At 45.6% G+C, this 22665-nt stretch overlaps 1 protein-coding gene across 1 annotated transcript; it reads right to left on the reverse strand.

Moving 5' to 3' along the window:
• Window positions 1-3060: 3060 nt before the first annotated feature.
• LOC117876974 (probable inactive 1-aminocyclopropane-1-carboxylate synthase-like protein 2) lies at window positions 3061-20225 on the reverse strand. The gene is made up of 15 exons (XM_034769615.1): window positions 19040-20225; window positions 17062-17684; window positions 15260-15319; window positions 12361-12431; window positions 11651-11720; window positions 11062-11128; window positions 10555-10652; window positions 9790-9867; window positions 7877-7977; window positions 7104-7193; window positions 5967-6012; window positions 5674-5815; window positions 4909-5051; window positions 4104-4257; window positions 3061-3891 (listed from the first exon to the last, which is right to left on the reverse strand). Exons 1-15 carry the CDS (start codon window positions 19674-19676, stop codon window positions 3593-3595), a joined length of 2679 nt encoding a protein of 892 aa, XP_034625506.1. The 5' UTR covers window positions 19677-20225; the 3' UTR covers window positions 3061-3592.
• Window positions 20226-22665: the final 2440 nt, after the last annotated feature.

Raw genomic sequence — 22665 nt, forward strand, 5'->3', positions numbered from 1 at the left:
GCACTAGTTAATGGGTTGCTTTTGTTTATTACAGAAATCTAAAAAAGAAATAAAATAAAATAGTGTTTTGATTTATTACTGTTTGAAGAGTCCTTTCATGTTCTTCATTTCAGAGAGCCGTCTCCCTCACTCTGCTACTGCTAGACTGAAATTTGTGCAGCTCAGCGATTCCTTGGGAATGTCACAAAGGGGAAAGGAGTCAGCTTGTCTTTCCTTTGGCTATCTGTTCTGGCATTTCTCTTCCCACCCTCTTCAAAGATGTAACCATCTCACTAACTTAAGTCGTGTTTTACCTTTCACAAGCAGAAATTCCAGTGTAAATGAGAAATACATTTTAATCAGCACAGAGAATTTACGAAAAAAATATGGCTAAAGTCTGAGAAAAAAGGATGAATTAGTAAGCAAATAGAAAGCTTATAACTATTGCATTGTTTTGGAACCATACGCTTTTCCAGCCTCCTCCACTTAGGCATCTAAAAACACTTGATGAAAATTTTCACTCCATGCCGGAAAGCTGGGGAAGCATTATCCCCATTTTACATTTGATTCACCTTTGTCACATTGATTGTGGCAAGAATTAATTCACTCCTAAAATCAAATAAACCCAATTTTTAGATAATGTAAGCTGCTTCCCATCCCATTTAATGATAGACACTGCTACCTTATCCCTCCCTTTATACAGATTAACTGTTCCTTTTTCCTTGATAGAGAAGAGACTACATACTTGCATGGAGTGATCTGGGAATTGCTATCTGCATCGGCGATGTCTTTCAGTCAGAGGAAAGGTGTCTCTTTTGAAGCCAATGGCTTCTTGAGAGATAAACTGCAGGAAAGGACCTTCCTGTGTAGGGTGAGTGGTTGCATGTACGGAGTGCTCTTTCCTTTATTGCTTGAAACACCCCAATCATTGTTGGTGTGAGTGCCTCTGAGATCTGGGAGCCCACCTCTTTCTGATAACTCTCAGACCTGCTCTTCACGTATAATATCAATGCTGAGAGGAAAGTTCCAGGCTGGATAGAAGAATACTTCTGTCAATGTAGCTCCTGTTGCTCTGGAAGATAGTTTTACTCCACTGATGGACAAACCCCTTCTATTGGCACAGGCTATACTACAGAATTTTGCTAGCACAGCTACAATGCCGTGACTGTGCTAGTATAGTCCCCATAGAGGTAGACGTGACCGTTATGAGATTTCAGTAAATTCAGCTATGTTAAAACACAAGCTCAGTTACCACCAATGGTACACCGGGGCATGTAACAGCAGTGGAGACCCCCTTCATAGGTTATATTCACAATCATATTTATTTCTTTTCCAGGACACAATTTGCTCTTGCTCTGAATTAACATGGATGGCCTAATCTACACTTTAAAAAGATAGGTTGGCATAGCTACAGCACTCATGGGTGTGAAAAACCCACATCCCACACCCATAGGTATGCCCATCTAACCCCCAGCATAGCTGCAGCTAGGTCAACAAAAGAATGCTTCCATCACTTGGGGAGGTGGTGTTCCTATATTGCTGGACAAAACCCTTCCATCACTGTAGGAAGCATGTACACTATAGCACTACAGTGGCATAGGTGTGCTGCTGTAACACCTATACCAGGCATGGGCAAACTACAGCCCGTGGGCTGGATCCGGCCCATCAGAGCTTTGGATCCGGCACATGGGATTGCCACCCCCGTGGCGCTGCAGGCCCCACACCGCTCCCGGAAGCGGCCAGCACCACATCCCTGCGCCCCCTGGGGGACGGCAGGGGCAGAGGGCTCCGCACACTGCCCTCGCCTGCAGGCAACACCCCCTCCCCCCAACCCGCAGCTCCCATTGGCCAGGAACTGGGAACCGCAGGGATGTGGTGCCAGCTGCTTCCAGGAGCGGCGCGGGGCCAGGGCAGGCAGGGACCCTGCCCTGGCACGCGCCACTGCCACCCTGGAGCCACTCCAGGTAAGGGGGGGCAGGCCAGAGCCCACACCCCGCACTCCTCCTGCACCCCAACCACCTGCCCTGAGCCCCCTGCCACACTCCTCCTGTACCCCAACCCCCGCCACACACACCCCCTCCTACACCCCAACCCCCCTCGTACATCCCGCACCCCTCCTCCACCCCAACCCTTTGTCCTGAGCCCCTTCATGCACTCCACACCCCCTCCCACACCCAACCCCCTGCCCCAGCCCTACATTCATGGCCCTGCATGCAATTTCCCCACCCAGATGCGGCCCTCGGGCCAAAAGGTTTGCCCACCCCTGACCTATACTATAGACATTCTGTAACTCCTGGATGTGAACGTAATAAGTCTTGCTTTGTCTCAGAGGAAATCAAACTAAGGGCAAAGGAAAATGCTTTATACCGAGAGATCAGTTTACCAGCTAGATTACAGTTTACCACCATCACACAGAATGCAGCTCAAACAGGCCCTTTCAAAAACTAAAGAATCTTGTGTAACCAGAAAGTTACCCTCAGAAGCTGTCTGATGTAACAGTTTGGAATTTTTTTTTTTTTTTTTTTTTTTTTTTTTAAGTTCTTTGATTGTGGGGGAAGAATCATAGAATATCAGGGTTGGAAGAGACCTCAGGAGGTCATCTAGTCCAACCCCCTGCTTAACGCAGGACCAATCCCCAACTAAATCATTGGAAGGTGCTGGCTTGACGGCTCTGAAGAGTCTGGCAACAGCAGGATGAGCATTCTCAATACTGTCTTGCCAAAGTGCCTTATTTCTAACCAGAACATCCTCCTAGCATAATGGAGCTGTCTACTCTCCAGACCCTCTGCATCCTTTGCCCATTTTGTTGGCAGTTCCTGCTGAGAAGCTATCAGACCCAGTTGTGAGGATGTTCTTTTATATGAACACAAAAAGCTGGACTGAGATAGCCAAGCTCGTTTAAACACAGGGCACCAGATCACTATATTATATATTTTAAAATCACAATGAGGCTGTAGGGGAACTAGTGATCCAGAAGTGAAAGGCTCCATAGTACTAGTTACCCAAGTCATTCGATCCCTTTTGTTGGAGTTTCTCTCTCTCTCTCTCACACAGACAGACAGACAGACACAAAAAGTGGTCTATATATGAACACACTCTTATTTACCCCCAGCTGAGAGTCAGGGCAAGTGCTTGGTTCTAACTGTCAATACATGTCATATTACAGTGGCTTGATGAGAAACACATCTTCTGGGGCTGAAGGAATTAGTTGTCTCTGCACCTCATTCAGAGAAGAATATAAAACATCTTAATTATCTCAAGTTTCTGTCTCCCTGGGAACAAGGAGAGGAAACAAGCAGCAGCATAAAAGATGACACCATGGTGCCTTATAAAAAGAGCCAAGAGCTTATTCATTTGAAATGAATTATAAAATACGAGGCAAGGGGCAGCGGCAGAAGCTAGCCCTGCATCCCCCACCCATACCCCAATACAGGGAAATGGGCTATACAATACAAAGCAGAGTTTCCAAAGAGGAGGCCTGGGTAACAGGCTTTACAAAGTGATTTCCTCACTATACAGAAAATATATTCTTTGCAGGAAGTCAAATACCAAGCAGTTAGGGGCTTCGGTGTCAGTCCCTGCTCAGATAAGGCCCATGAAGGAACAGGGGTCCCTATTGTTTCCCCACCAGTTTGCTGAACACGTCATAGATCTCTGGCTTCTCCTGTGCAAACTGCTCTGCTGTGTTCTTCTGCAGCCAGTCAGATGAGCGCATCTGCTGCTGCAGGAGGCCAATGAGGTCACCGAGGTTGGAGCCACCAGTAGAACCAGGCTCCTGGTGACGGGACACAAAGATGACCTCATCTGTACTGTCTGCTTTGCCGTCCTGGTCTGACTGGCAGGGCTGGTCCTTGTCCTCAGACAGAATCTCACGCTCCCTCTCTTCTAGGACTCTACGGATCCGCTGCATGCCTGGGGTGGTGTGAGGGAGAAAAAAAAAAACACAAGGGTTACAACAAAAGCACAAGAATCCCAAAACCCTTGTCAAATCCAAATGGACTTGGGGTAAGGAAGTGAAGAAAAATAGAGGAGGCCAGGGATAGAGGGTAATTTGAGAAGGGAATGAGGTGGCCAGAGCTGCAGGCAAGATTGGATGATGGAAAGGGGAAGGAAATGCCACACACCTAACTGTAGTCGGTGGGTTTTGTCAGCAAAAATGATACGGAACCACCCCGGCTCACTGCACTCAAAGGCTTTGCCACAGGACAGCAGAACCTTGTTATCCAGGAATCGTCTCCAGAGCAGCATCTCCTCCTCAAATGTTCCTGTCCTAAGGTACTGGGAGCAGAAGGGTAAGGCGTTAGTAACATACAGGTCACTCCACTGAGACGCCTCAGTGCTCAAGATCAGTAGTAATGGAATTGGGACCCAGCAGCCACAAAGCTCTAAGGAGAAGGCTTTCACATGGAAGATGGAGAAGTTTGGGTACCCAACTCTCTTTAGCCACAGGAAGGAGCTCCAGGATATGGGAGCCTTGAATTGAGGGGGAGAGAAAAGTGGGCAGCCCCCACCAAGGAAAAAAATTAGTAAACTATAATGGCCTGGGGAGATTTTTTCTGTCTCCCAGCTCCTGCAAATGGGTCAAGCTGTGATCCCCATGGGACTTGGGGAGACTGGTGAGTAGCTAGGATCCTTGAGGAATTGAAGCAGTTATGGTTCCTATGAAGAGGGCTGGGGCAAAGATGGTGAAAAGAGACATAATGCAGTTAGAAAAGATCCCAAGCAAGAAGAAAAATGTGTATACAAACTAAAGGGACCCATGAACCGTGCTTACAAAAATATCCTGCATCTCTTCCTTTCAGCTCATCAGAATGATTAATTATGATTCAGCAATGTTTTTGTACAACTACATCCAATTCTCCTCCAGAATCTATTGTGCCAAATGTTTGCCTAGCCAGAGGAGCAGCCTCCTCTCCTGAGACCACTGACCTTTCGGAAATCGATCCAAACAAAGAAGCCGGCATTGCGATTGAGGAAGGGAACCCCAAGGGTCTTCAACTCATCTGTCACATAGGTATGGGCAGCTTTCAGACGGGCATGGTTGGCCCGCAGATATACTTGATTGATCCAGTCTAGCCAGGAGGAGAAGAAACTTCACAAAATGACCAATAATTCAGTTCCAAAAAGATTTCCTCCATGATCATTTATGATATATGGAGTGGGATTATAAAGCCTCTATCCATCTTTCACCCTATCCCCTTCTTTTTTCATCCTCAGATTCTCCTCCACTGCAGTACCCTAGAACACAAACACTATTCAAGAGCTTAGTGCCTGTCTTGAATTCTATCCTTCTGGTGGAAGTTTCCCTAGACCTCAGATGTCTGTTGTGAAGCCTCTGCAATTTGTTAGTGTGCAATCCAAGACAGAGCTAGAAATCTGTTTCACAACTCCCAGAAGCTCATACCCCTTTAATTCTCCTCAGCAGACTTTTCAAAATGGGGACCTCTGTTGTCCAAGTAACTGCCTCCAAGCTGTTCCTTTAACCCTGCTCACCCTGAGTGCACCTTCTCTTTCTATGACAATCCTGTAGAATTGTCAACCTCATCTAACATGCAGTCCCAGGATTATGGAAGGTTGTCATTTTAGCTGCTTTAGCTAGAGACCCCTTGGGAATGTAGGGGACAGATCCTCTGAGCTCCCAGGATAATAGAGAAAGGCAGATGACTATGTGCGAAATCACTCTTTCAGACTCACCTCTGTCTCGGAGCAGCTGTGCCACTTTGTATTGGACAGGTCCACAAACTCCATGGAAGTAACACAAGGAGGCCACTGCATTGGCAACATCTTGGTTCTCTGTATACAAAGTGCCAAAACGAATCCCAGAGACAGCAAAATCCTGCAGGAAACACACACACACTGATTACCCTACTGCAAAGGAATGCAGGATTCCATCACCACTGTCTTATTCTTTCCAACGCAGGGTCAAGGCCTCATGGGACATCAGGCGGATTGCATAGCTGAGTTAGACCTGGCATGACTGCACTCACCTTGCTAATTCCCCACATCACATGGGTCCTCTGTGGATCAGGCAATCTGCATGTAGAAGGATGCACACAAGGCAGTTAGTGTCATAGGTGCTGAAGCTTTTGGATCACCAGTGCAACATTCCAGAAGCAAAGAAGCAACATTTCACAAGGACAGACAACACGCCAGGGGACATGAGTGAAGCAGTATAAGGCTAAATGGAACCTACCTTTAAAGGGACACTAGGAAATAATTTTATACAAAAGTTGGGTCTATCTTAGGTATTTATAAGGCATACATCACTATATCATCTAAGTGTGACATTGTAGTTGCAAATTATAGGCCAGACTGTTAGAGCTGCACATACAAATGTGCATTCAATTTTAAAAGAATCAGGCCCCTGCTAATATGTTTTATAAAAACTAAAATGACTTTTTTCATCACTTGTTTTTAAAATGTCAATGAAACATGAGATTTTTTGGGGGTGGTTTTAAATTTTCCCTTGCAATGTTGTGAATCCAAATTCAGGAACAGTGGGCTAGCATCTGAAAGTGAAACTGATTGGAACCAGAAAATAAAATGGACCAATCCAGTTTCACTGTCCCAACTGAGTGGTGCACAAATAAGAAAAACAGATTCATTGGGAAAAAGTAAAAGTAAATTTAAAAGTTCTCTATTCAGCAATCAAATGGGTTATTAGTAACACAAGCAAGGAATATTTTTAAGTATGAACTTTGTAACTGTTGTGTCCCTTTAAAGCATTAACTAATAAAACCTGTTCCCAGACAAGTAGTAAGATCTCAATGCTGCTGCTTCTGCATAAAACAAAAGTAAAGAATGAAAAAGACTACAATCCTTACATGCACCATTAGAACCAGGGGAAGGGAACAGCAGTGTTTGGCAAAGAAAAAGAAAGATAATGATCAGTGGGAAATGAAACCTCCTTTTCAAGTTTTTAGAAACGTTGCAAACAATGGACTAAAGAACACATTCAAAAGTGTATCAACTTGCAAAGTGCACTGGAAAGAAGGAAACTCTGAAGCAATCAACCTGAGGCAGAGTCTACTGGGGCACGAGTCAAATCCCGGTCACAAACCACTAACATGACAACATGTTGCACAGTTGCTAACAGGTGGCCAAGGAAGCAGTGCAGACTTTACCTGTCCATGCCAAGAACACTATGGAACGTGGCTGATTCGTCAAAAACCGACAGCATGTAGATCTCATCTACTATTACATGCAATTCATGCCTGGAAGAGAGAAAATGGAGATTGTGAGAGAATAATACTCTCATAGTCTGAGGGCTGCATCCTGTATGCAGAAAAGCAGATTGAGGTCCATCAAACTCATTTCTTGTCACTCACCAGAACCATGACACAGGAAGAGTTTGCAGTCATTGGTAATTCAGGCTTATTAACTCTCTCATTTAATATCCCACTCGAGTAAACTCTATGACCATCTACAAAGGATGGACAGAAATTTAAAGGGGAATGGGTGGTACGTGAGAAGGCTGGAATCCCACAACTGTCTGTCTTCTAATGTGCACATATGAAACAGCTGTGGAAAATGAACCCCGTATCCCATGAAAGGAGCATAGCAGAGCTGCTGTATCTCACCATATCCCCATGAGTACGCAGCAGACATAGCAAAATTAGTGTCTTGCATAGCTCACTAGGACTCCAATAAATTGGTATGATCAGTTTCTCTTTGGGTAAGTGCTTGGCCGATCCAAGGGTGAAGAAATGACTGCATGGTCCACCATCTTATCTCCCCATTCTCTAGTCTTAAACCCTTTGCTGTGTGGACCAGAATAAGTTATTTTCATGGCAGGGAGGAAAGTTAGAGCCAGAAAGACACAGACACACTGACTGGTTCATCAGACTCAGAAAGCCATCTCTGATCTGGGTCTCCTCAGACCCTTAAACTGCCACACCTTTTAGCAAACTCCAGGTAGTCCCGTAATTCTGACAGGGAGTAGATGTCCCCTAAAGGATTTTGGGGGTTCAGGAGAATTAAGGCTTTCACACCAACACCCTATAAAACAAAAACACAATATAATGTTAAAAGAACAATACCTGTGGGGTAAATCTTCAGCCCCCTTTTCTAAAACCGTGAGTCTCCCCTAATAACTCACACCTTCACCATCCACAGCAATGGCATTGCACCCAGTGCCCAGAGCTATAAGAGAAATTCAACTACGGGATGTTTTAGCAGGAGGATGAAGAGATTCTTGAAGCTACCTGGTTCATAAAGTACTTTGGGGCCTGAGGCCTGGTTTTAAGCACCACTGACATCTGGTATACTCATCCCTGACAAAGCCTCTCTTACATTTCCCCCACTGTGAAGAGGAGCTGAATAGATTCTGCAGCTGTGCCACTTTAGCGCTTCTGTGTAGACACTACCTGCACCAACAGGAGGGATTCTTTCATCAGGGTAGGTAAACCACCTCCCTGAGAGGTGGTAACTGGGTCAATGGAAGAATTCTTTCTTCAACCTAGTGCAGTTTACACTGGGGGGTAGGTTGGCTTAACTATGCCGCTGTGGGGTGTGGATTTTTCATACCCCTGAGCAATGTAGTTAAACCAACTTAATTTTCTAGTGTAGACCAGGCCTTAGATGGGAAGAATAGAGATGTGATTGCATCAAAGAGTGGAGTGGGGAAGTCAGAGCTCCAACAGTGTGATCAGAAACTGCTCACATCCCAGAATATGCTTTGGAATGGGAGACCCCAGAGTGGATAAAAATTGACTATTAAAAAAATAATAATAAAACAAATCAGATGTTTTAAATTTAAATTAAATTAAATTAGAAATTGACAACCTACATTAATGCCTAAACTTCTTATAATCTATTAAAATAATTTAAATAAAATAAAAATTATAATATTAAGCAGTACATATCTGTTTTCAAGTTTTAAAGAAAGTCAGATCACTGAAATGTTGGAAGTCACTGGCTAAGCACCTGGAACCAGAGTCTGTTGACGTGCTAAACCAGCTTTTGACAGCCGTAGCCTGTTCCACAAGTACAGAGAGAATATTTTCCTCATTTCAGTTTATTCAACTAGTTCAGTTCAATGATTAATTAATTCAAAGTTAAGAACCTAACTGGGAGTTGAAAAGGCAGGAAAGCTCGTTTTCCCTCTTCCAATCTATGAAAAAAAATTAGGTGTGAGAAGATGAGATACGCTAGTTCTAAAATCTTGAAGAACATGGTGACCAAAAACAACTGAATTCATTATCTACAGATAATACTTCATTTATTTAATAATTAGTTTTAAATGCATACATGTTTTGATAAAAAAAATTTCCATATGTATCCTGCACATTTAAGGTCATTTTATTTCATTGTAAAAATGCTGTTTTTGTGCACTTCCATCCAAACAAAGCAAAAGTAAAAAAATTAATCATCATATAGTAAAAAGTCAAATGATATAATCACTTAAATAAAAGTGAATAGATACAGTGTATTTTCCTGTTAGCAAAAAGAAGCACCACATTTAGTGCAAAGGCTATTAGTTTCAAATCAACATTTTTTAATGGTTCCCAACCAATGAGAATCAACCTTTCTTTAGGAAAATAACTAAAAAGTGCAATGGCAAAACACGATTAAGATTGATGATTTAAATCATGATTAAAATTGGTGATTAAAAATCAATCTACCCTGGGAGATCCCAGAGCAGATGATGTTCCAATGATGCAGAAGTATGCGTGAGGAGGTTCTACACCTGTATTAGAACTCGCAGCTAAAATCTGCCCAACGCTTCTTCATCCTTCTAGACCTGCACCCCCACTTTCTCCTGCAGACACCACCAATGGGCCCAACAAGGCCAGGTTCAGCCACACTCACCTCTGACCGTGCATCCTGTAGGGCCTTCTCTAGCTTGTCCACTGTGAGCTGGAAGGGCCGAGTGCTTGTTCCAGTGATCTGAAAGGCACCCACAAGATAAAAGCAAACAATGTTTCTACGGATCCTCCATCAACCATTTCTGCACCGAAGTATTTCCCAAACCACAAAAGCCCAGTAACAACACAGATTCCCTCTTCCTCACACTATGGAGGGAACAAGGAAATAAATAAAATAAAGGAGACATCGATACTGGATCTGCCATACACACAGATATTGTCTGGTTATCCTTGGACAGACAGGACAATGCAAAGTTCCCATATGCTGCCCCATCCCTGGGATCACCTTGAGGAGGAGAGTTCAGTTGATACTTATTCGATTCTTGGTTTTGCTTTGTAAAAAATGTCAGGCTTGCAAATTTCCAAAATTCCACTGATGTTTATTTAATGGGAGTAGAATGCTGGACAGAAAGGGTCATGGGCTAGTGATCACATCATAAGACTGGAAGCCAGTCGGGAATCTAGAATTCTAATCCTGGTTTGCACACTTAATCTCGTTGTGGCTTGGTACGTCACTTAAACTCTACGTGCCTCATTTTCTTCGGCTGTAAAATGGTGGTGCTACATGTAAGCTACAACTAAGGGGTGTTGTGAGGACTGTTTGCAAAGCTCTCTGAAGCCAGAAAGCACCATGGCAGTGTTATTGTGCCTTCCACCAATACCAATTCTTTCTACCTGCAAAGATTTGTCCTCCCACCCCAATTCTTACCTTGCTGTCTAAATAGGCATAGACCAGCTTGACGTTACCATACAGGAACAGACTCTGGGTGATACCACCATAAAAGGGGGTGGCAATCAGAACAGCTTCTAAAAATCAAGAAAACAAAGCCAGTTATCCACTAAACTCACCATCTTTCTTCCTTACTAGGGCACTCCATCTGAGCTTGGGAGCTTTTGCTTATGGTTCCATTTTTGAGGTGCAACTACATTAAAATGGCAAAGAGAGCAGGGAGAGGCAGAAGTGAGAATGCAGGAGACCCACAGTCCTACTGAGGAGGATATACATTTGATAATAAAAAGTTCGGGGAGACATCCTCCTCACTTATGGTTGCACTGAAAAAATATGGCATTTGGCAGAAACTTGGCAGAAATTCCACAGTAAGTCACGGCCACTCCGCAGTTAAACCCCGACATATGGTATTTGTATTGTGACTACCATGTTGCCACCAAACATAAAAGGTATATTTTCAAAAAATTGGATAATAACCCCACTTACCCCCTGGATCACAGAGAACTGTAGCTAATGCAGAAAACAGAGAACCACAACCATTCAACACAATCACCTATAGAAGAGACAATGGGAGCAGATGTTAATCCTGTTCATTGGAATGCACCACCACAAAAATAATTCCTGACAATAGCACTGGAATCTGCTCTCTCCTCAATCCTTTAGCAGAGCAAAACTACTCTTGACTCAGTTATGAATCCAGCTTCAGGTGAATCAGCAGAACAGTGCAAGGGGGCCCTGGGACTGGAATAACTGAGGTGCACTGGCATAGTAGGGCCCAAGACTGGTGCAAAAGGTGTTACTGCAAAGCATGACTGAGGGCCACTTGCAGGATGGTGTGGGAGGCAAGAGTGAAAGAACATAGTAGGACTGAAATACATTAGCTGAGCTGAATGTGAAAAAATGCCTGGAAAGGTTGCACATCACCTTCGTGACACTAGTGCTCAATCCCTCCCATTTACATGATAAAAGATTCAGACAGCTCACACTTAAACATTAGTAAAAGAAGACAGAAGAACCTGTTTCACAGTGCATGGCAATATGTTAGAAGACACATCAGTGAAAAGCAATTACCCACATTTTCTGCCTTGAGAGGTGCAGGGGCCTTGCAATAATAGGTCAAAAATCGAGCCACTTCCTCCCGTAAACTGAGAAAGACACAAAAGCAAATATTGATTCCGTTTATTCTCCTAGAGGCTGGGCTCTCCACAGGTCCTCATCACAAAGAAATAAAGCCAGGGCACATGAGAGACTAATGTGTACAGCTAGGAAAAAATAAACAAACAAAGAGGAAAACACATACCCCAGGCCACTTATTCCATACTATGGACGTGGCTTGCATACACGGCAAAAGTCATGGAAATGATTTATAACTCCACACATATTTCTGAAGGATTTAATTTGTCAAGACATAGAACATAGGAAGGACTAATGGTCCAGCAATGTCCACTACAATTGTATAGAACAGTGGGCACACCCACCTACTAGACATGCACAATACTTTTTTTGTTGTTGTTTTTTTGTTTTTTTAAAGCAACTGGAACCCACTCAGATATTTTGGAATTGGATGAACACAGGGAGATCATTTAGGGATTTGGGAGGAAGAGGAGAAGGATTTAATAGCCTCGAGAAGCTTTATCCAACCAATCCAGCAGAACTGTTTGTACTTATGCATTCTGAACAACCTCAAGGTGGCCTTTTCCCATAGATGCATGAGGAGAACATCCATATGCTTCTTAGAAGGCAAGTATTTACAAAGGGAAACTTCTGGGAGATGAGGCTACTTACAACATATGTCCTTTCCAATCAGGATATTGCAGCAGTGGAGGCTCCATGAGGTTCATATCACTCTGCGTCAGCTGTCAGCAACAAGAAGAGGACAGGTACAACCATTAAAATCAGAAACACAAGCAAATATATGGACAGTACTCACATGTACATACACACACACCCCAATGACTTCAGCGGCCTTATGAGGGGTTTTAGAAACTATTTGGCCATCAAAATTATGCAGCAATGCTTCCTTGCACAGAGATCTGCAAAAAGGAAGCCCAAAGGCTAATACAAAATGAACGCCATGGAAAAGAGATCTCTGTGGATCACTTTTTGAACAAAGCAGCCCTTAGGGCCCTGATGAGGGCCTGACCCAAGTTCTGAGGATAATAGCTTTCAACTAACTGGGAATTAAGTCCATGTTATGAGGGCTTTCTATACAGGTCCAGAGAGCCTCGGTATGGCCATGAATGGCAGATGGGTGGTTATTTTCTTCTCCTAATATGAATGGATTAAGTCTAGCTTTCAGCTACGCCTCAGTATCAAATAGCAGTGGCTCCTCCACATCTATAATTTTGCCAGGACATGGTAAAGGGTAACAGGAGTTTTTAAGAGGCCTAAGAAAGGTGAAGTTAACCTCTTGAAAGTGCTCCTTTGGCTCTTCCTTATGAGGAAGGAACTCCTTTGGGTTTCAAAGGGAGTTTCACTGAGTTGAGGGGCTGGATCAGTTGCCTTTAACAATTTTTTTTCCAGATTACACTTAAAAAAGTAAGTATACGGTCTTCATTTAATCATTTTCAAAGCTATAACTAGCAGAGTTTCAAGCAGTCCAGTCCAAACAAAAGTCACAAAGGGAAGCAGAGCAGTGATCAGAGGAGGTGTATTTTATATGAATGGTAACGAATCAACAAACATTTACATGCATTCTCATAGATTTCATAAAAGGAGCCCAGATTTAAGGGTGGGGACAAAAGGGGAACAAATGCAAAGGAATAGGAGGGAAACCAACATGCAGATGTTAAATCTTATAAAGTAATTAACAAAAAATCTGGGTTGGGGTTCTGATGACTTGAGCTGGGGCTCTGATGGGTTTAATCTGATGGTTTTAATCATTTCATCCCATGTAGAATAATAACCTTTGGTGGTATAATCTTTTACAGTTGGATATGTATCCCGAAATCTGTGTAACACACAAGCAAGCCTCGTTTGCTTTCTCTCCTAAACTCAGCTGGCACAGCACTGCATCAGCAGGCTTGGCCCAAATGACAACACAATGGGAAGTAAAGGAGTCCTTGAGGGTGATGCTGCAGAGGATGACAAAACCAACTGGGCCAACTGGCAGGGAACAACATCGGAGACCTCATCTCTGGGCTGTCAAGTCCACAGAACATCACTGGACTTAGAGGTAATGAACTGCAGACAGAAATCTGGTCAGTTACTATTTTCACTTACAAAATATAGGCATTGGCTTCCAAGTTAGTGGCAAGATTAATGTCTCATAACCTCCAGTAGCATACTGTTCTGTGAGTCAGTGCAGTAGCACTGGAATGTGGCAGTTCATAAGTTGGAAGAAACATCTTTTCTCAGCTCTGAGCCTATTCCAGTATACCTGAGAACAAGCTCATCTGGCTGCTGCTGATAGGCAGGAGCAAGTAACCCACTATCATAACAAGCTAATCAAGATACAGTTGTCCCTTCTCTGACGTGTTAACTGCAGACATTACACTAAGGGTATGTCTATACTACCTGCCAGATAAGCGGGCAGCGATCGATCCAGCGGGGATCGATTTATCACATCTAGTCTAGACACGATAAATCAACCCAAGTCGATCTAAGTACGTCGACTTCAGCTACGTTATTCACGTAGCTGAAGTTGCATAACTTAGATTGATTCCCCCCTCCCTCCCCAGTGTAGACCAGGGCTAAGTCTCAGGAGAAGAGGTAAAGAGGAAAAGGAAGGAACAACCTAGACATTCTAAAAGGCACCTTGCAGGCGTCTGCACACAGCTATTAGGCAGCAGTTCTGCCTTACCTGTTCTGTTAGCTGGAAGGCCGAGTGTTGGGGTAGTGTCCCCCCGAGTCAGTGGCATGGCAGGCAGAAATAAAACAAGGAACATTTTGAGGGTTGGCAGTGATGGAGTGGGAGTGAAAGAACTTCAACCAACTACAGTAGAGACTTGCTGTGCCACAAACTCAGTATCCCACCCTTCCTCACCTCTAGGTAGAACAAATTGCTGTCTCCCCACATAACTGCCTGAATCTGGGTACATGGCTTAATGAGAAACAAGAGTTTCTTTCAGCCCAAACAGTCTATAGTTTGAGTTATACTGTCTGTACTGGGCCTTTAACCTGGTGTAACTAAGCAAGACCACCAATTAGTGGTTCACCCAGTTTATTGGTAATACCCTCACTGGTGCCAAATCCTCTCAAGCTTTGAGACAGTTCAGAACTGGATCAGAACTGTGCAGCTTGATAACAGGCCAAATCAAGACCCCTCTGTCCCCAGATCTGGACACCCCTGAATTGTGAGACTTGGGCTCATCTCTATGTGAATTGAAGAGCCATCAGCAGGAGAAAAGGAAATGTACTTCACTTTCATTTGGTTCTGTGTGCCAGGCAGTGCCCCAAAGGCAAGGCCTCAACTGTGTGATTAGAAGACACCACCATTTCCAATCTATCGCTGAGAAGGTAACTTAAAGAAATACACAACCCAAAATGAAATAGGGAAAATGGACCAGCCAAGGCCTTCTGCATCAGTGCCAGCATGGAAGAGATATGACAGCTAAAAGGTAAGCGCTCTGGGAAATTATTGCTCTGTGAGGGATCTGAGCAACAGTTGCAATCCAAGCATATCATCAGTACTAAGTAGGAATTAAATGGAGAATTCTATATTTCTTCTGGGGATGTGACTTACCCGCTTGGACATTAGATCAAAGCAGAGTTTATTCTCACTGGTCCCAAAATTAATTATCCCCTGGAGAAAGAAAGAAATCATTGTTTAGGGAGACAAACTACCACTAGGCAGCACTACTTGCATTTCAGTTTTGCTGTTGCCCTGCTGCTGTTACTGTGCCATCTCAAAAATCCTAACAAGGTAAAGGAGATAACAATGGATGAAAAACAAGCTTCACAGAACACTCATCACATATATATAAACTAGTAATTTATACAAGTGCTTAATTTATTAGTCAGTAAACACTCTAGGGATGGGTATAAAACAAGGGTTTATATTAGTTTATATAATGTGTATAAGTAATTTAACCTTAAATTGACTTGTTAATGTAAATCTGACCTTAACAGAAGTTTATACAATTTTTCCTAGCTGAGAAAGCTGGGATTTACATTGCTGCGACACACAAATTGTGCTTTGGAAATATTTCCATGTTCAGATTGTGTGTTCATCAGACAATGACATTGCATTCCACTAATTTACTCATGCACTTGGAAACTTTATTTTTTACACAGTGCCAAGTATGAAGGCAGGTTAGAGTATTAGCCTTTTCTCTTGGCATGCTCATGTCACAGTACAATAAAGTACAGAGAGAAAAAAAACCATTAACATATTTTCACTTCTGAGGCTAGGGTGGGTCACTCAAGAAATTAAAAAAAAAATACACAGGGTGGTATACTTATGACATTATTACAGCTTGGAGCCAGTTTTAGGTATCGAATTTTAATTTCTCTTGTAAACAAATATAGGCAACACTGAAGAAATGATAAAGTTTGTCCCTTGGGTTGCACTTATTGTATTGAATAATAACGTGATACACCTCTACCTTGATATAACGCTGTCCTCGGGAGCCAAAAAATCTTACCGCGTTATAGGTGAAACCACGTTATATCGAACTTGCTTTGATCCACCGGAATGTGCAGCCCCGCCCCCCTGGAGCGCTGCTTTACTGCGTTATATCCGAATTCGTGTTATATCGGGTCGCGTTATACCGGGGTAGAGGTGTATTGGTATACTTTGTGTTAAAGGTTCTAATATTCAACTCTCATGATACTGCATTGCAGGAGAGATAGTGATGAAGTTAGGATTAGTAATTTTAAGGTAAAATTATTGGCATTTAGGATCAGAACCTAGGGCTTATTTTTAAAAAACCTCATATACTTATTACTTTAAAAATTAAAAAAAATACATTACCCTGAAATGTTGTAAATCTCATACCCTTGCAACAAGCCTAATTATATTGTATAGAGCAAGTGACAAGCAAAAGGTAAACAGGCAGCATCAGCTTTGAACGGTGAATTTAAAAAATAAAAAAAAGACAGCTTTCTAAATGTCAGTGCTGCAAACTCCTCCTTGGGTTCTGAAAATCCTGTTGGGTCTTTCTGCCTCTTGCATCATCAACAGTGATAACATGTTGCAACCAGAACTCAGTGGATGACATTGGAAATGATGCAGAAGGGAGAATAAAGTTCCACTTGCTCTCCTGTAACTCTATTGGCTCTGCAGGCCTAATAATAGTTAGGCAGGAAACTGAGCAAACATGACCCAAAGCTGCACAGGGTGCTGCTCCCTGCTGTACAAAGAAGCTCATTTTATGTAATTAATGTTCTGTGCTTTATTAAAATGAAAAGATTGACCTGACTGGCATCTGTGAGATTAAAAAAAGTCATGTTCTAACCCAAGCCCTGTCAGTGAGTCTGAGAAATGACCCTGTTTGGTGTTTCTTCTAGCAAGAAAGACGTGCACAGCAGTGGAACCTCACTCACACTGGGATTTTTGTCTTCATCGTACTTGTCAGCATGATAGGCCTTGTATCCCTCTTCTGTCGAGCCACGAAAGAGATTGGCAATGTTTCCTCGAGCGGAGAGGAAAGGGCTGCTCTGGAACTCGCCAGGGTTACAGAAACTGTACATGTCAGTCCTTCTCTCAGAAAGTGGTCGCCCTACCTGCATGGCCCTCGCCTCCTGCAGGCCCCCTCCTCCTCCCATCCCAGCGATGTCAGACAGCACCTGGATGAAATCCAAGCCCCGAGGCAGTGCAACAGAAGAGGAGGAGCTGCTGTTGCTCTGCTTTAAGATGCTAAGCATCTGAGCAAAGACATTGAACATGCGGAACTCATGCTCCCGCTCCAGTTCAAAACGTCGCTGCTCCAGCTGCATCCGCCGTTCCTCCACTTCCATATCCCGCTGCAAACGCCGCTCCTCCATCTGCAGAAAGCGCTCCTCCATGGCCCGCTGCGATGTCAGGGTCTTCAGTAGGAGGTCATCAAGGGGGTCCTTCACTCGCTGGCCTTTCCGTTTCTTCCGCAGGCGGTGCAAGGTGGAGAAACCAGGCCGAGGGCCCAAACTCTGGATCCGGGATGAGGACGCCACGTTGGGCTCACTGAAACCTGCAGATATTCAGAGACAAAGAGAAAACTAAATTTGCAGCAATTCATTCCAATGATGACAGTGCAGTGTACTGACTGATGTGAACACACGCTACTGCCCTCTACTGGACCAGTTTGACCCAGGTCTGCTTAAGTAACCCCATTGCCTTTCTCTGACAAGAATCGGATCTGTCCATGGTAGAATCCCACAGGAAGGATGAAGTCAAATCTATTAGGTACATCCTGAATGTTGAAAAAAAAAAATTTTTTTCCTTTAACCTCACATGTTGAATTTGCCATTATGCATCCAAGCATTGGTCTATCTAGTTCAGTATTCTGCCTCAGGCAATGATCCAAACTAACTCTAGAGAATGACAAACCCCCTCTTAAATAGTGCACTTGGCCAGTTGAGCAAACATCATGGTGAATGAAAGGGAGGATTCCTTCCTGACTTCACAGTAATCAGCATGAGGTCACCATCTCCCTCCCGCACCACCATGCTGTATGTATCCAAGACTCCATCCATCCCAGACTTCTCTGAAATCCCAACGAATTTCTAGACTTGATGCACAGAAGCCAATTCTGTAGATTAGTTAAATTTGAAGTAAAACTGTATCTTCTTCTACTACATCTAAATGTGCTTCTACCAGTCACTCTCGAGGAGTTTCCCCTTTCCCAAGTTCTGTCTAGTTAGTATATTGAGAGACTGAAAAAGAGTGTGTCCACCAATTAGTCTCAATTGACAATGGCTAAAAAGACTAGCTACAAAGCGGCTTAAGAAAGGAATGCAAATCTGCTGATATCTGCGGATATCCGCTGACCACATTTATGGCTCGCAGATGGATGCGGATCCAAATTTTATATCTAAAGCCATGCAAATCTGCGGATATCCACTTTATAGCAGCAGACCATGTTTGCAGATTGGATGCGGATACAAATTTTGTATCTGCACAGGGCTCTAGGAATGCAAGGTCAGTGGATTCATCCAGAGGGTTCTAACCTATCAGTGAAAAGAACAGGGACTCCTATCATAATGTGGTATGAGGACTCAAGAGAGCCCTTTTAATGTTCAAATGTGACCACAAAATATGAAAACTCTATCTGGATTTGAGATGCTTTGATAAACTTGACATGTAGGAATCTTGCACATGCCTGCCTTTAGGAGGTGTCAGTCCCTCAATTTCACACACCCTAATGTGCACTGATTTTATATATCTTTTATACCAACCTGCACTATTGACATTTCAGGAAATATTGAAAGGCTATTAATGCAGAACCTATTATTCTACATTAAAATTGTTTGGGACAAGGAACCTCAACAGAATACATAGTCGGTAACATCAACCTCAGCCTTGAATGAGAAGAGACTATCCTACCTGAAGGTGAAACACTGGTTTCAATGGGAATTTCCACCCTGGAGATAGGAGAGTCATTCTGAGCCCTGTCCAAGAAAGCTCTCTCCATCTCATGCTCCTCAGGGGAGCCCTGCTGGTAAGACATGGATAGTGGGGGCTCCGGGGTCAAGCAGTGTTCATCAGAGTCCACCTCCTCGCATTTGATTTCCATCAGCTCAGGGTGCTGAGAGTGTCCAAAAGGTAGAGCTGAGGGGGTGAAGTGGTGATGGTAGTTCTCCACCATGCTCCCTTGTAGTGCCTGCTGAGACACCACACTGCCAGTCAAGGAACTGTAAGAGAGGGAGGGACGGCTGGTCAGCACCCGGTCCATCACCTCGTAGAATTTCCAAGTCCTGCCTCCCCTTGGGGTCTTGTTGTTGTCCTTTATCCTGCGGTACTCCAGCTTCATCTTTTTGATTTTCTCCCGGCACTGATCCCCAGTCCGGTGGATGCCCTTCTCCCTCAACACCTCAGCGATCCGGTTGAAGACATGCTGGTTTCTCAGGCAGCTCTCCAGCTCCATCTGAACAGACTCATCGGCCCAAAGCTGCAAGAGCTCCACCACTTCAGGGTCTGACCAATTACTGCCCCGCTCGTACTTCTTCCCCCGAAAATCCATTATTCCTGCCCCACCCCAGTAAACGCAGGAACTCCTGGGGTGCAGGGCCAGGAGTAACTGAAGGGATGGGGGGTGAAGAGATGGTGACAGAGTTTCTGTACTTAGCCCAGGTGTAACAAGCCCCCAGGAAGGTGGAGGAGGGGGACTAACACGGGGCTGGGGTCATTTGTGACAGGAAGGCCTGGCTCAGCCAAACCACTGGGGCAATCCTCCCCCTCAGCTGCCTCAGGAAGGCTCTGCCCCTGGGGTGGGGGAGCGGGCTGCCCCCCTTTGCCCCGCCTCGCGGGAGCTCTGCCCCTCCCCCTTTCCCTCCGGGGGAGGCTCTGCTTCCCTTCCCCCCAGGCGGGCGGCTAACTCGCTTGGGCCCGGCCCGGCTCGGCTCAGCCCAGCACGGGTCAGCCCGTCCGCTCTAGCTGGGCGGGGCGGGCTCCTGAGAGCCTGGGCAGCATGTTCACATCCGGGGTGACGGCACATGCGTGCTGCCCTTATTCCGGGATAACTTTGGTCCGTGTCAGTCACTCGCCTCGCTCCCCGCGGCCGGGCTGGGCTGGGCTGAGCGAGTCGCACGGAGCCCCTCCCCCTCCGGCCCTCTCCCCCTCCGGCCTGGCTCCTCCTTCGCCCCTCCCCCTCCGGTCTATCGGCTCCTGCTCCTCCAACAGGGGGGCGGAGCCAGCGGGGCTTGTCTCCGGGCAGGGGCTAGACGTGGCGCGGCTTTGCCGGTGAGAGCCCCGGCCCGGCCCGGCCCCGCTCGGCGGCGAGCTGAGTTCCACGGCCCGGGCAGAGCCGTTCGCCCCCAGCCCCGCCGCGACCGGCTACCTCGCCCCAACCCCTCCCCAGCAGCTCCTGGGTTTTACTGACACCCTCCCCCCGCCTCAGTTATCTGCTCGGCGCTGCCGCCCGCCAGGTGCTGAGGGAGGTGGGACCAGGCACAACCTGGCGTGGACAAGGCTGCAGGGAGGGGCCGGGTAACCGCGCCGGGATCACACAGCTGCAGCGGACGCCGCTCTAGCTGATTTCCTGTCGGGGTGCGCCCTGCACACGGGGCTGGGGGCCCGAGCGAGGCGGGGAGGGGGGCGCTGCACTGGCGTGCCACACCCACAGTCCCGGCCGGGCTTTACAGGTTCGGGGAGCGCCGCTGCTGCCAGCGAACCGAGCCCCTGTCCCCTAAACTGCTTTTAGCTCCGGTCTACAGAACCGGCCTCGCCCGCTCCACGGCCGTGACGTCCGACAAGGGCAGGATTGCAGAGGTCACTTTCCTCTGGCCTTCACCAAGCACCTTATTAGAACAGGGAAATACCGTTATCCCTAAAGCTACTCTGCCTCTGGAGCGTTGTTGGCATCTAGGCGAGTCTCCAGCATGCCTGTTTTTCTACTACAGCTTCAAAGACTCTCCTCCCGCGGTGGATCTGTGGGGAATGTATGTGCCACCAGTGGTTGCAAGTTTGTATAATTTTTGGTGTGCCCAGAACAGGTCCAAGTCCCACCTTCCCCCCGACACATACACACACCCCGCCTAAGGCTCTGGGAGGGAGTTTGGGTGCAGAGTGTGGGCTCTGGGTTGGGGCAGGAGGTTGAGGTGTGGGAGAGGGTGAGGCACTTACCTTGGGCGGCTCCCGAAAGCGACCTGCACACCCTTACCATGTCTCCTAGGTGGGGGGGCTAGGGGATCTCCGCACGCTGCAGCCCACAGGTGCTACCCCCGCAGCTCCCATTGGTTGCAGTTCCCGACCAATGGGAGCTGCGGAGTCAGCGCTCGGGCAGCGCACAGAGACACCCCCTCCCACCCGGGCCGTTCTGGCCACTTCTGGGAGTGGCAGAGTGAGGCTGGGCAGGAAGCCACCTCAGCCCTGCTGCGCTGCCGGTGGTGGCAGTAGTGGCCGGGGGCCTCTGGCCCCTTTTAAATCACCTGGAGTGGTAGGTGGGGCCAAGAGACGCTCTGGGGGAAGTGCACAGGGGCAGCAGGTGGGGCCAAGGGAGAGACCCGGCACCGAACATTGGTGGGACTGGGTCCTGAATATTCCTGGAGCACAGGCACCAAGGGCCCATATAACCCGCCACCCCTGTGTGCCATAGGTGCCAGAGCCACATTTTTGGCTGCAATTAATGAGATCAAAATTTCCTGAGTCGTTTTTGCTTTACTCAAACACAGGATAGTCAGTTTGTTGGGCAGGAGAAATAGTCCCTGGAACAACTGCGGTGATTAAAGGTGGAGAGCAGATGTAAGAACTTTTTACTTCTACAATCACCAATTCAAATCCCTCATGATTCCAGATAAAGATCATTTCAAAATAGACACTAGGCACAGATCTGAAGTCTAAGAGATCTGCCTCTCCGCATTAAAGATGAAGATGGCAGCTAGAAGCAGCATTGTGGAATGTAATAAACTGTACTTTGGCCACCCTAGTTCAACCTCTAGCACATCCAGTTGTAAATTTCCAGTCTAAATTTGAGCTCTCAGGGTGTGAGAAAGGTCCTGTCATTTACTGTCTGTGAAGCAGCACACACACTTATAGTACTGTAATCTATTAAATAATAAACCAATGCATGCATGTGCTCTGTCACATCACAGTGCTTATCCATTAGTTTCCATAATGTTAATCACACAAAAAGTTGGTGCTTTTCATTTTAAAGAGAGGTTTCAGAGTAGCAGCCATGTTAGTCTGTATCCGCAAAAAGAACAGGAGTACTTGTGGCACCTTAGAGACTAACAAATTTATTAGAGCATAAGCTTTCGTGGACTACAGCCCACTTCTTCGGATGCATATAGAATGGAACATATATTGAGGAGATATATATACACACATACAGAGAGCATAAACAGGTGGGAGTTACCAACTCTGAGAGGCCAATTAAGAGTAAAAAAAACTTTTGAAGTGATAATCAAGCTAGCCCAGTACAGACAGTTTGATAAGAAGTGTGAGCATACTTACAAGGGGAGATAGATTCAATGTTTGTAATGGCTCAGCCATTCCCAGTCCTTATTCAAACC

This window comes from Trachemys scripta, chromosome 4 (genome assembly GCF_013100865.1).
Source record: "Trachemys scripta elegans isolate TJP31775 chromosome 4, CAS_Tse_1.0, whole genome shotgun sequence".
Classification (NCBI taxonomy): domain Eukaryota; kingdom Metazoa; phylum Chordata; order Testudines; family Emydidae; genus Trachemys; species Trachemys scripta.

What these genes read in the sequence shown, in the direction of transcription:
- LOC117876974 (XM_034769615.1), bottom strand. Translation starts at nt 19,676, where the DNA reads ATGGATTTTCGGGGGAAGAAGTACGAGCGGGGCAGTAATTGGTCAGAC. An exon ending in CACCTCTCAAGGCAGAAAAT is followed by an intron (nt 11,129 to 11,650) that starts GTGGGTAATTGC and finishes TCTCTTCTATAG; the next exon opens with GTGATTGTGTTGAATGGTTG. An exon ending in TACCTGGAGTTTGCTAAAAG is followed by an intron (nt 7,194 to 7,876) that starts GTGTGGCAGTTT and finishes TCTCTCTTCCAG; the next exon opens with GCATGAATTGCATGTAATAG.